At 37.0% G+C, this 12,866-nt stretch overlaps 1 protein-coding gene across 1 annotated transcript in view; it reads left to right on the top strand.

The window, feature by feature from the left end:
* Nucleotides 1–301: 301 nt before the first annotated feature.
* LOC102600186 (sister-chromatid cohesion protein 3) overlaps nucleotides 302–12,866 on the top strand; it is a 19,123-nt gene continuing 6,558 nt past the window's right edge. The window contains exons 1-18 of the mRNA XM_006338117.2: nucleotides 302–499; nucleotides 582–765; nucleotides 4,454–4,566; nucleotides 4,693–4,785; nucleotides 5,010–5,173; nucleotides 5,249–5,485; nucleotides 5,576–5,720; nucleotides 5,815–5,993; nucleotides 6,117–6,259; nucleotides 6,349–6,476; nucleotides 6,879–7,052; nucleotides 7,685–7,846; nucleotides 7,956–8,156; nucleotides 8,239–8,376; nucleotides 8,451–8,645; nucleotides 8,775–8,919; nucleotides 9,783–9,889; nucleotides 10,075–10,212. Of these exons, the coding sequence (XP_006338179.1) occupies nucleotides 455–499; nucleotides 582–765; nucleotides 4,454–4,566; nucleotides 4,693–4,785; nucleotides 5,010–5,173; nucleotides 5,249–5,485; nucleotides 5,576–5,720; nucleotides 5,815–5,993; nucleotides 6,117–6,259; nucleotides 6,349–6,476; nucleotides 6,879–7,052; nucleotides 7,685–7,846; nucleotides 7,956–8,156; nucleotides 8,239–8,376; nucleotides 8,451–8,645; nucleotides 8,775–8,919; nucleotides 9,783–9,889; nucleotides 10,075–10,212 (2,691 nt within the window). The 5' untranslated portion in view covers nucleotides 302–454. The remainder of the gene's footprint in view (nucleotides 500–581; nucleotides 766–4,453; nucleotides 4,567–4,692; nucleotides 4,786–5,009; nucleotides 5,174–5,248; nucleotides 5,486–5,575; nucleotides 5,721–5,814; nucleotides 5,994–6,116; nucleotides 6,260–6,348; nucleotides 6,477–6,878; nucleotides 7,053–7,684; nucleotides 7,847–7,955; nucleotides 8,157–8,238; nucleotides 8,377–8,450; nucleotides 8,646–8,774; nucleotides 8,920–9,782; nucleotides 9,890–10,074; nucleotides 10,213–12,866) is intronic.

The raw sequence follows: 12,866 nt of genomic DNA, 5'->3' as shown, positions 1-12,866 counted from the left end.
AATTAAAATTACTTTCTAAGTTCTTAAACTTATTTACACAAAGGTCCCTTTCTAGAATTCTCTACACACTCTAGAGAATTCTAAGGCTTTCTTGGAAAATATCTAAGTTATTTTAGAGAATTCTAAGCCTTCTTGAATCATCCAAAAGGTTCTAGAGTTCTCTGCAAACCTCTCCACAACTCTAGATCCTTCCGTTCCTATTCGAACGCAAAATTTAACTGTGATGTGGCGGAACGTGACACAAGTGTCTAAATGAATTAGCTGATAATTGAGTAACGTGGCATATTAGGCATAAGCATCGTTTTCAATCTCACAAAAACGGCAACTCCAAGTGTAGGCAGTACGCAGTACGCAGTACGATCCCACAAATCTCTTCATTTTCTAACCGTCTCGTTCTTCTGCATAGTTCTCTCTTCTTTGCTTCGGTTTTTAGGGTTTACAACAACAGCAATTCATGGAGGAGGAACCAGTGGTTTCGGAAACAGCGAATCGTCGTACGGTGAGTTTGGTTTACAATTTCAACAGTATTCAACTGATTAAGTTAATAGTTGAGACGTAATTATTGAGTTAATGGTTTACAGAAACGAACGAGAGCTCAAACTAGGGTTAACGAAGAGCAATTACACAGCAGTGTGAATGAGGAAGAGAGAGAAGAATCGTCCGAGGACTTTGAAGACTCTCGTGCTAGAGCTAAGCGGAGTAAGGCTTTAGGAGGCACTTCATCTGCTGCTGCTGCTGCTAGAAATGCTCATCAGAGTTTAATTGGTATTATAAATTTTGTCTGCTGTTTTCTAGGTTTTGTTACAATAGTTTTGATGTTTAATTTGAATTTGAGAATCTATAGATTTTTAGGCTTTGTTTCTCGATTGTTGGTAGCACATTGGAAATTATGGTCTTCTAGTTTGCATGTCATTCTGAAATTTTATTATGTTGAATGGAGGAATGGAAGTTGTGGTCTTCTAGTTGGACTAATGTTCTCTAGTTTTTATTATTGCAGTTTGAGATTATATAGAAATTTTAGGTTTGGTTTCCTCAATTATTGTTGAAAGCATGGGTGGAAATTATGCTAGCTTTTGGTTTCTAGTTTGTATTGCTATGGTACTAGCAGATTATTTTTGAATATTGAGACAAGCAATGTTAGGCTTGTGCTATCGGATAATGTTGAAAGTGCTAATATGGAAGTTGTGGTCTAGTTATCGTAGTGTTATGTATTGTTCTTTTAATTTCAGGTATATTTTGAAGATTCAAACGAAAGAAATTTTGGGCTTACACTAGTCGATTATGTTGAAAGCAGACATGGAATTATCTTTTAGTTGATTAGTGTTGTGGTGCTTTCATTACAGTGATTTCAAGTTAATTCTGAAAGTTACTAGAGAAGTTTTAGCTAGCGTTTGGCCATAGATTTCCAAATTTTTTTGGGAAATATTATTTGGGTGAAAATTTCACCATGTGTATGGGAAATATATTTAACCTTTTTAAGAAATATGATTTATACCCATAAGTTTTTAAAACTATCAAAACTAACAATAAGTTTGTATTTCATGTGCTTTTGTATTACATGGCACATGAGTTTGTTATCCTAAGCCGATTGTTCATCATTTTCATCAATAACCATATCATCACTTTCATATTCACTATCACTTTCATATTCATTGAATATTCCATTACTACTTTGATGTTCACGTAAAAATTTATGTAAAACAACACAAACAACTATTATAGAGGGAGTTCTTGTAAAAGATAAAAGTTTGGTGTAGAATTTGAATTATTAAAAGTTCCCAAATAATGAGACTTGGCCCAAATACTAGTTTTTTCTAGTATTGGGAATTTGGGTTATTTGCCAAAAATATTTGCCAAATAATGACAAATTGTATGGACAAACACTATTTGCCAAATTTTTGCCCAGATTTTACTTGGGAAATCTATGGCCAAACGGGTCCGTAGTCTATCACTACTCAATATATAGAAAGCGTGAATGGAGGTTACAGGAATTTCAGATTAATTCTGAAAGTTACTAGAGAAGTTTTAGTCTATCGCTACTCAATATATAGAAAGCGTGAATGGAGGTTACAGTGATTTCAGGTTAATTCTGAAAGTTACTAGAGAAGTTTTAGTCTATTGCTACTCAATAGATAGAAAGCGTGAATGGAGGTTGTGATCATTTAGTTTGACTATGTTATGTAATTTTCCATTATGACATTTAAGTTCAGTTTTGGTAATTCAAGAATCTATGGAATTTTAGGGTGTGCTACCCAATTATAATCGAAAGCGTGAGTTAAGTTATATCTTTGAGTTTGGCTGCTGTGCTATAATTTTAATCATGGTAATTTTAGGTTAATATTGAATTGATGACTTTGAGAGTGTAAAAGCTTTCAATTTGCTTGCTGAAAATGGTCCTTTAAATGTCTGTAAATTTTGTAATTTACAATAGCAAGTGGCAGAATTTGATTCATTATTGCATTTTGTTTCCACCCATTGAATGAAATGCCAATCTCGTCCACTAATTTTTGGACAAATGTGAAACACTCATCATTATGGGCATCCTGTTGGTGAAGAAAATGCTGTAGGATTCTTATTTTGTCTTTATATCTACTTTTGTGGAATTTTTGGGAAACATTTTTTGTACTTTACACTTTGTTTGGAGGTTGTTACATAGTGTTTCATTATGTATCATTTGTATCAAAATATCAATCTGATTGTTCCTCCTGCGGGAGTTTGCAATCCTTTGAAAATATTTGGTGTTTCTATCACCCTCCTTAAGCCATAAACACTTGGATTTTTGCCTCCATTATACTTCTTCAGCCTTAGCAATCTGTTGTAGTTCCATTTTTAGGACCATCATCTTGTCTTTTTCTGCTTGGGATGGGAGCCTCTTTTCGATTGCCTGCTCAATAACCATAAGTTCATCCAGTGCTTTGCTCTTTCTGGTTTCCATCTTGCCAAAGATTTCTCTGTTCCAGTCAGTGATATCTTTTTTAAGACATCTCAATTTCTGAGAGAAAATAAAATCTGGACTACCCTTGATAGAGTAGTTCTGCTACCATTCTTTAATTTTATCCAAGAACCCCTCCTCTTGCAACCACATGTTTTCAAATTAAAAATAGGAAGGATTGTCTTCCCAGTCACCATTTTCCAAAAGTACAGGTCTATGGTCTGGAATAACTTTTAGAAGAGCAATGTGTTTTACAGCTTTAAAGGTGTCACTCCATTCAGGTGATGTCAAAAACCTGTCTATTCTAGAGGCTTGAATAGAATATTCTCCTCGGGACCAAGTATAGAAAGCATCCTGTAAAGGGAGGTTGATTTAAGTTCAGATTTTGAATGGTATCTGAGAAGCTTTTCATGACTTTTGATCTTCGGATGCAGTTATATCTTTCACTTTCAAATCTGCATACATTGAAATCACCACCGATGACCCTACTGCTCATTCCAGATACCTCTAATTACTGCAAGTTCGAGCCATAGTTCCTCTTTTCTGGATTAGAATGAGGGCCATAAACACCTTTGAAACACCATCGGAATTCTTCTTGAGAACTTTCTAACATACACGAGAGAGTGTATGAACCTTGTTGTATATCAATGCAATCCCACAGCCTTTTATCCCAAAGAATTACTATCCACCCCTACTACCACTTGCTTTGAGCTCAGTCCAACCAGTCCATCTATTGCCCCACATCTGTTGAATCATCTGTGACGACCAGTCTACTATTTTTGTCTCCTGCAGGCAAATTATGTCTGCTTTTCCATTTACCCATTAAAGATTTCACTGAACTTCTCTTAGCTGCTTCATTCAGCCCACACACGTTCCAACTGATAATTTTTAATTTCATTTAGAAAGAGCTTTGTGAAACCTGCCCCTATCTTCCTTTGCCATGCCCTCATAATTTAAACCACATTTTAGCCTTTCTAGCTCGAGTTCACCTTTTCTCTGTGACTTTTTTGCTGAACTTCCTTCAGATTTTTGTTTATTCAATTGCAGCTGCCTCTTATGTTCCATGCGCAAGATCATGTCCGGGATTTCATGCTCAAATCCCGTTATATTAACCCCAAAAGCCTTGCATGCCTTGACCATCACTGTTTTGGTCCACCTGGAAGTTTCAATTACTGTTGGATTTTGAATTTCAAACACATAGCCACAATCAAAGGCCTTCTGTGATTATTCCATAAGAAATACTCATTCCTCCTTGAAAAGTCACTTCAGCTATGCCTTACCAGTCCAAAAAAAAGTCACTTCAAATAATCCTTTTCTTTGAAGGTGACTCACTTCCTATTCAAGGAATGAAACCATCAGAAGCTATACTAGTCAGTTTGTTTTCTTGTGCTTGCTTGCTTCAATTCCTCGTTACCTGATTCTAATTAGATTTTACTTTCTCTCTGTTGAATCCTTTTTGTGTATATCTATTGTGGTGGTTTACACATGCTGATGATAGGACATCCATTCCTTTATTTGCAGATGTTGTTAAAGGTGATAGGAGACGAATTCCTCTAGTGGTCAAGCATTGGGTGGAACACTATGAGAAGGATCCGAAAGCTGCAATGGCTGGACTATTGAGCATGATGTTTGAGGTAATTTGATAATATGTGGATGTTTCTTTAGCTTGCATACTATGTTTTTCCCATCTCCACATATCAGCCATAGACAGGTTCCATTTTGATGATGTGACATGATAGGTGAAATTTGTGGTTTTGCAGGCATGTGGAGCAAAATATCATATTGAAGAAGATTTCTTGGACCAAACCGATGTTGATGATGTTGTAGTTGCTCTTGTAAACATGGCTAAGAGGGTATATTCATCCATCATATTGATGATATTTCCTTATTTAATATGTTATTTGGCGTCACTTTGTATGTTGTTGTTGTAATATGTTATTTGGCATCAGTTCAATATGCATTAGGCATGAACTTTCTGGTTGGTGTTATTATTTGGCGTCAGTTCAATATGCATTAAACAGGAACTTCATGCATAGACATGCAATTCTAATTTTACCTGATCTCCTTTGGATGTTAGGGTGAAGTTGAGGATTATCAAACTTCAAAGAAGAAGGACTTCAAGACCTTCAAAGATAACCTCGTCTACTTCTGGGATACACTGGTTGCTGAATGTGAAAATGGACCACTTTTTGATAGGGTCTTGTTTGACAAGTGCATGGATTATGTGATTGCGCTATCATGGTAAGTAGCTTGTATGTCGGTATTCTAAATTTAAGGTAATATTTTGGCTCATTGTCTTGTGAACATGCATTTCAGCACTCCTCCTAGAGTATATCGTCAGGTTGCTTCATTAATGGGGCTTCAACTTGTTACATCCTTTATACACATTGCCAAAGTACTTGGTTCACAGCGGGAAACCACACAGAGACAGCTAAATGCTGAACAGAAGAAGAAAGTGGATGGGCCTCGAGTTGAATCACTAAATAAAAGATTATCCATGACACATGAAAAGATAACAATAATAGAGGAGATGATGCGGAAGATATTTACTGGGTATGCACCTTATGTTAATGATACATATTTTTGATTACTTGAGGGGCATTTTTAATTTTGTTTTGCCTTTTTGTATGCTGAAATTTGTAGGCTATTTATGCACCGTTATCGAGATGTCGAACCTGATATCAGAATGGCATGCATACAGTCATTGGGTGTCTGGATCCTGTCATACCCCTCCCTGTTTTTGCAGGATTTGTATTTGAAATATCTCGGATGGACATTGAATGATAAAGTAAGTGGATGTCAATTTGATTTTATCTTCAATCTTCAGTTGTTAAATTGAAAATTCTAACGATGCATTTGGCTCTTAATTTTACCCTCTTAAGAGTGATGGTGTAAGGAAGGCATCAGTTCTTGCACTGCAGAATCTTTATGAGGTGGATGATAATGTACCATCTCTTGGCCTTTTCACGGAGAGATTTTATAAAAGGATGATCGAACTTGCTGATGATGTTGATATTTCTGTGGCAGTATGTGCTATAGGACTTGTGAAACAACTGATAAGGTAATTTCTTGACAATGCAAGCCTCTTGCATTTTTAATATTGTTACCAGCAGATTGTTGAAATCTGCTCTTTTATCAAGTTATTCATATTTTGCTGACATCTTTTTTTTTCTTTTGATTGCAGACATCAACGTGTTCCCGAGGAGGAATTAAGTTCTTTATATGATTTGCTAATTGATGATCCACCTGAAATCAGGCGTGCCATTGGAGCTCTAGTGTATGATAATCTGATTGCCCAGCGATTGAACAGTTCACAATCTAGTTCAGGTTTTTATCACATTGTTCTGCATCCTGTGCTGTGCTTTCTATTTGCTTGATTGATTAATACAAGTGTACTGATAACAAAAAAATTCCAGGGGATAATGCTGATTCTTCTGAGGTTCATCTTAATAGACTGTTGCGCATATTGGGAGAGTTTTCAAAAGACGAAATGCTGAGTATGTATGTCATCGATGATATTTGGGAGTATATGGACGCCATGAAAGTACGTTATGTACACTATCTTTTAATCTAAAGAATGGAATTGCTATGACCATATGATATCTGTAGTTTGGTTAGAGTAGTATCTCCCTACAACTTTCAATGAGCCTAGTCTTCTAGTGGCTCAACTTTGTTTTAAAGACGTTATAAGTTGCTGTATAATTTTTGAATTTGTTCAGTATTTCCCTATGGTTTTTAGTATTAATGCTGTAATACAATTATCTGTAGTTTGGTTAGACTAGTATTTTCTACAACTTGCCTTTATAGGCATTTTCTATTTATATTGATTTGACAGCTATATTCCTATTTTATCATAGGAGAACTTAAGAAGGGTCTCCTTATCCTGGATACCTGAGTGTGTTCTGTGGTTGAGGAAAATATTCACTTGAAAATTATGTCCTTACAGGATTGGAAGCGTATCCTGTCTATGCTCTTGGAAGAAGAGCTATCAGCTGAACTAAGTGATGTAGATGCAACAAACCTAATTCGGCTGCTTTTTGCGTCCATTAGGAAGGCAGTTGGAGAGAAGATTGTTCCTGCCAGTGATAATAAAAAACAATATTATACTAAAGCACAAAAGGTGAGGTTCTTTTGTTCTTCTTGTTGATACTCTCTGAGACCCTTAATAAATGTTATATTTGTGCTTCAAACTTCACCATTTACACCTGAGAATGGATTCCAAGAAAGTTCTTGTGAAACAATAAGTTGGTGATATTTCTGCAACCTGGTAGATCTGTACTGTTTTAGCAGTTTCTTGAACTGTATGCTTGTCTTAAATGAGGTCAGGTGGTCAAATACATCCAGATTACTTGCTAGTATTAGTCAGTGGAAGAGGTGCCATTTTCGTATATTATCATGTTACCATCTTTAACATTTTTATAACATCATTAAGACGTTTTATTATACTTGGAGTTTGATAATATAGTGAGCAGTCAGATTATTTTCATGTACCATGGAACATAGATGGTAACTCTCTGTTTGCTCAATGCTCAGTAGGGACATCATTCCAAGCTGTACGCAGAATGAGTATAGATGCTGTGGTTTTGATTTTTTGCAGTCATAGAGTTTCACCTCAAGTTCAAAATTTATTTAGATTATTTTAGATAGGTTCCTTCTTTAGTGTTCTTTGTCAATGACAAATTATATTGGTGTTGTTCAGCCATACTACTACGGGATACTGAATTCTTTGAATGCTTATATTGTAATCGGCAGGACGTGTTTGAAAGTTCTAAGCGTGATATAACCATTGCTATGATGAGGAATTGTCCACAGCTTCTTCGCAAATTTATGTCTGACAAAGCAAAAATTCCCTATCTACTTGAAATCATTGTTCATATGAACCTTGAGCTCTATTCTCTTAAAAGACAAGATCAGGTGTGTTTGTGGAACTTATTACAATCATGAACTATATAGGGGATTGCCTATTATGAAGTTATTTTTTTTTGAACTGGTAACTAAAAGCTGTTTTCTTTTGCTTTTTTAGAACTTTAAATCTGCTGTACTTCTGATGAAAGAAGCATTTTTCAAGCATGGTGAGAAGGAAGCTCTGAGATCTTGTGTAAAAGCTCTGAACTTCTGTGCTACTGAGAGTCGTGGGGAGTTACAGGACTTTGCCCTTAACAAATTGAAGGGGATTGAAGATGAGCTCATTATCAAACTTAAATCTGCAATAAAAGAAGTTGCTGTATGTGCCCTTGACAAATTGAAGGGGACTATGTGTTTTATTGATGCATTTTGGTTAAAATGTACAATTTTTGTTGTTGCAGGATGGTGATGATGAATATTCAATGCTTGTTAACTTGAAAAGGTTGTATGAACTTCAATTGTCAAGGCAAATTTCCATTGAAAGCTTGTATAACGATCTTGCAGAGACTCTCAAGAACTTCAGAAGTATTGATGACGAGGTGGGTATACTGTAGTTTGAATAATACTTTTTTGTAGTCTTGCCAATACACAACTACTTTGGCTTACTGTTCAGGTAATTGGATTTCTGCTTCTTAACATGCATCTGCATGTTTGCTGGTGCCTACACTCTATCATCAACTCTGGCACAGTCCTGGAACAATCTATATCTTCCTTAATCTCAAAACGCAGTGCCTTGTTTGAACTACTTGAGTCCTTCCTGACTACTAATTCTCCAGAAGGTCTTCGTGCAAGTCAACTTGCATGTAGGGTAAGCATTATTTTTAAATATCTACATCCGACCATGTGTAATTTCCAAACATCTATGTTCACCTATCTCCTGTTAGTGCCATCTATGTTCTCTTTTGGTTAATTGGGTTTGTTGTTTTTCTTGGTCTAGATTTGTGTTATTTTTTCAGAACAGTGGTGTCTGTTCAGGAAAGCAACCTTTGCATCCACGGAAATAGAAGCTTTGGGGTACTCTCCAGATGAAGCCATTCTTCAAAAGTTCTGGAAGCTTTGTGAACGCCAACTACATATTCCAGGTGGTTTTTGCTCTCCCATTCACTGTTTTCTCTAAATGTGTGGCAGCTCTAGCTCACATCTTACAGCTGTATAGAGGAATAATAGTATGGCTCTAACACTATTATTTATCTATAACTGTAGAAAAGCGTGCATCTAGAACAATTACTTTTAGTATCATGCTTCTTATTATAGCACTTTTAAATAGTGTGCTTTGATGTAAACTTATCATCATTGCCATGGTTACTGTGAAAACACTTTGGTTCTTGAGCAGTCACATGAATTTGAATGCGAAATGTGTACTTTTATTGAATTCATTTGTTTCCTCATATGCTATATCTTAATTGAAGGAATGTGTTGTTGCACATTGGTTTTTATTTTTGTTATGTTCTTGTTGTGAAGCTTGATTTTCAAAAGGAAACTATTTTGTGCATCTTTTTCCTAGCATTACTTCTTAGGTAAGGATCTAACTTTACTTTGTCTGTTGGAAAGAATATTAAGAAACTAAAGTGTACATCTGCTCCCGACATAACCAAATACAGGAGGAAAATAACTGTTTCACTTCCCTATTTTGCAATGTAAGCACTCTTATGTCATGAAGAGTGAAGATTCACGCAAAAATTTCATTAATATAAAGTCAACAAAAAAAAGATACTGCAAAAACTTGAGCACCTAATCTGTCGAGTTGTGGAAAATAGATCTCTATGGTCCACCCAGAGGTGTCAACGAAAGAATAAGAGTCTTTAACTTGACCAAAAAAGTGTTTTAAGCTTCCAGAACATCATAAATAAGTCCATAACTTATCCATTCAATCCCAGAAAGGGTTTCTTTCTGCACATGAGGGATGTCTTTTGAGACTTTCGTTCATCTTCTAACATGGATACAGATGAGGCTGAAGAAGAAGATTCTAATAGGGAATACATTGAGGAGACAAATCGAGATGCTGTAATCATTGCTGTTGGGAAGTTGGTTGCTGTTGATGCAGTTCCTAAGGTTAGGTGTATTCTCTTTTCATAGTTGGACTTTTCTATACTTAATTCCTAGCTGTACTTCTTATATTGATTTTGGCAATACTTTTTTGTATTACTGCACTATCATTTAGAAAGCAAAGATTCAGAGGCATACCGTTAATTATCTTTATCAGGTTCTAACATATTTCATCACTGTAATATCTACAGGAATATCTTGCTCCAGAGATACTATCTCATCTTTCAATGCATGGGACAAGTGTATCTGAGGTTATTAAGCATTTGCTAACCGTGTTAAGGAATAACGGTGCAGATGTTGCATTTTTGTTCCTAGAGGCACTAAAAAGGGTGAGCATCACTACTTGTTAACTGAGATGATTCCTGTTTTATTTTTGTCACTTGGCAGGTTGGCCTTCCAATTTCTTGTGAGCTTTTTGATGAAATTGCAGAAAATTCTTACTTCAAAATTCGATAATGATATGGTTAAAATGTTTGGTTGACTGAGTGTATAAAAAAGGGGAGCCCGGTGCATGAAGCATCCCCATTCACGCTGGGTCAGGGGAAGAGCAACCGTCAAAGGGGGGGGGGGGGGTTTGTTTGTAAGAAGCCTACCCTGACCCAAGCATCAGTGACTGGTTCCACTGCTTGAACCCGTGACCTATAGGTCAGTCACACGGACACAACTTTGCCATTGCTCCAAGGCTTGTCGGTGTATATTATTCATGTTCATGGGGTGTGTTTGAGTTGGTTGTAGTTATAATTCAAGGAGCTAGGATGGACAAATGCCATGCTTATAACAAAGATGCATATCCTTGTTTGCTATTTTGCCCTGAAAGATGCATATCATTGTACGTTGATTCTAGCCCACTTGAGATACCACTCAGTCCCGTCTGTTTATTGGCTATAGGTCAAATCTAATGTTTTATGGTACAACTGGGTAGAGAGAAGCAGAATATGATGTCGGGGGTCCCGCTCAATGAGAAGAGCTTGGATTGGATATGCTTTATTCTCAAAGAAGCATCATCTGATCAGAAAAATCTGGTGAGAAGATGGAGACATAAACACCAGGTCGCAGAATATTTTGGTACCAGGAAACACAACTCTCATGGGAGGTGTATGTGTATCTTATCATTGAAGGGAGAGGCCAGATCAGTTATCAACGTATCATTGTTCCAGAAACAGGCATTAGTGCAGTATGGAGAAGTGTAGCATTTAAGATGGAGAATTTCATTAAATGCTCCCCACAGATGTCTGCCAAGGCTTCCTTCAGGGCATATGACATTAATGTGGTTTATGCAAAAGTCGTTGAGGATAGTAAATGGCAACCAATACCAGCCCAGTGGAAACCACAAATAAGGGTAAAGTGGTTAAAGCCACTGCTGCTGTCAAAAATGGAGGACAAGGTCTACTTGGAAGATGCATCTTTTGGTCCTTCAACATGACAAAGTCTGATATCCCCTCTTCATCAGATGTTTGAATCATCAACAGTTTGGAAGAAGGTTTTTGGGGTTAATATTTATGAGATGGGTGCCTGTTTTCTATTTGAGTTCCCAAACAGAGACATGGCAGAGCAAATTCTCCAGGGAGAATGGATTTGGAAAAAGAACAAAGTTAAACTAGAATTGTGGAATCCTTCTACAGGATGCGTGCCAGCCTCGTGCAACCCAAAACCAAATGAATTAGGGCAATGGGTCTGGCCCTGCACCTATATTCAAATGAGACTTTCCATGAGATTGGAGATTTATGTGGTGGTTGGAAACCGACGGAGGAGGAAGCAGAGCTAAGAAACCATTTCAAGTGGGCTAGAATCGAAGTACGAGGTGATGGTCGGTATTTCCCAAACGAAGTAACCATCTCTAGAGATGAGTCAACTTCTTCATCCCGATCTGGACTGAGGAAAACTCGATTCAAGCTAATTCCGACGAGCAGCAGAGAAGTCATCGGAGAAGAAGAACTGGAACAACAAAGAACCTAGCTGGTAATAGATCCTTCGAGGATGTAGGGATGACAGATGTTGGGGAGACCCACGTGGGTACAACTGTAACAATTTTTAAAAATAAGGCTGGGAAACACATGCAGGACATGTACTGGATTTAAAGATGGTTTTGGACCTCAAGTATTTTGTGCCTGATCAGGCACAAGTCATATTTAACAACATAAACCCTAGACCGCTGATGATTATTTCCATGAAGCAATTCTAGAAGAAATATCGGCAGTTTATTTCTCTGATCGGTGCATGCAACAGGAGAACACAACAACACTGGATAATCTGGCAATCAGTGGAGATCAACTGTGAATTGAAAAAGAGAAGGGGGAAAATGAAGCTGGACTTCTTTGTAAGCAAACCCAGAAGAATCTGTAAGTGAAGAGCAGGCAGAGATAATTCTAGATATCTCTCGAAATCAACAATCACAGCTGGAGATGACAAATACTGGGGAAATCGGGGACGTGTAGGAGGTTGAACCTCCTTCATTCAGCAACAAGAATCTCTACTTGATAAGGGGATGAACGCAACAATGTGGGTTCAACAAAATTTACTCAAACTACACAAGATGTTTGGAATGTTAGGGAGTTCAATGATTTGGGGAAAGGGAGAGTGGTGCAGAGTCTGATTCAAGATTGGAAAACAGACGGTCTGCCTCCAAGAAACAAAGTTAGAAGGGAATGTGCAGGATATAGTTAAACAGATATGGGCAGGGAGATGGATCAGATATGCATTTTTGGAAGCTAGTGGCAGGAATTCTTCTCTTATGGGATGCAAGAGTATGGAAAGAACTTTATCAAAAAGAGTATGGAAAGAAGAAATTTTATAGGTTGAAGCGTACACTCTATCCTATAACTTCAAGGCCCAATTAAATGATTTTGAATGCCATATCACTGATGTGTATGCTTCTAACAGAAAATTGGAAAGGAGACTGGTATGAAAGGAATTAGCTGACGTCAAAAGTCTAATGGAGTGGCCATGGCCTATCTGTGGTGAATATGGTCAATTTAATATATAT

The sequence above is a fragment of the Solanum tuberosum genome, unplaced genomic scaffold (assembly GCF_000226075.1).
Source record: "Solanum tuberosum cultivar DM 1-3 516 R44 unplaced genomic scaffold, SolTub_3.0 scf00003, whole genome shotgun sequence".
Lineage (NCBI taxonomy): Eukaryota > Viridiplantae > Streptophyta > Magnoliopsida > Solanales > Solanaceae > Solanum > Solanum tuberosum.
Note: the sequence above shows the minus strand (reverse complement) of the source record. Positions and strands in the feature narration are given on the sequence as shown.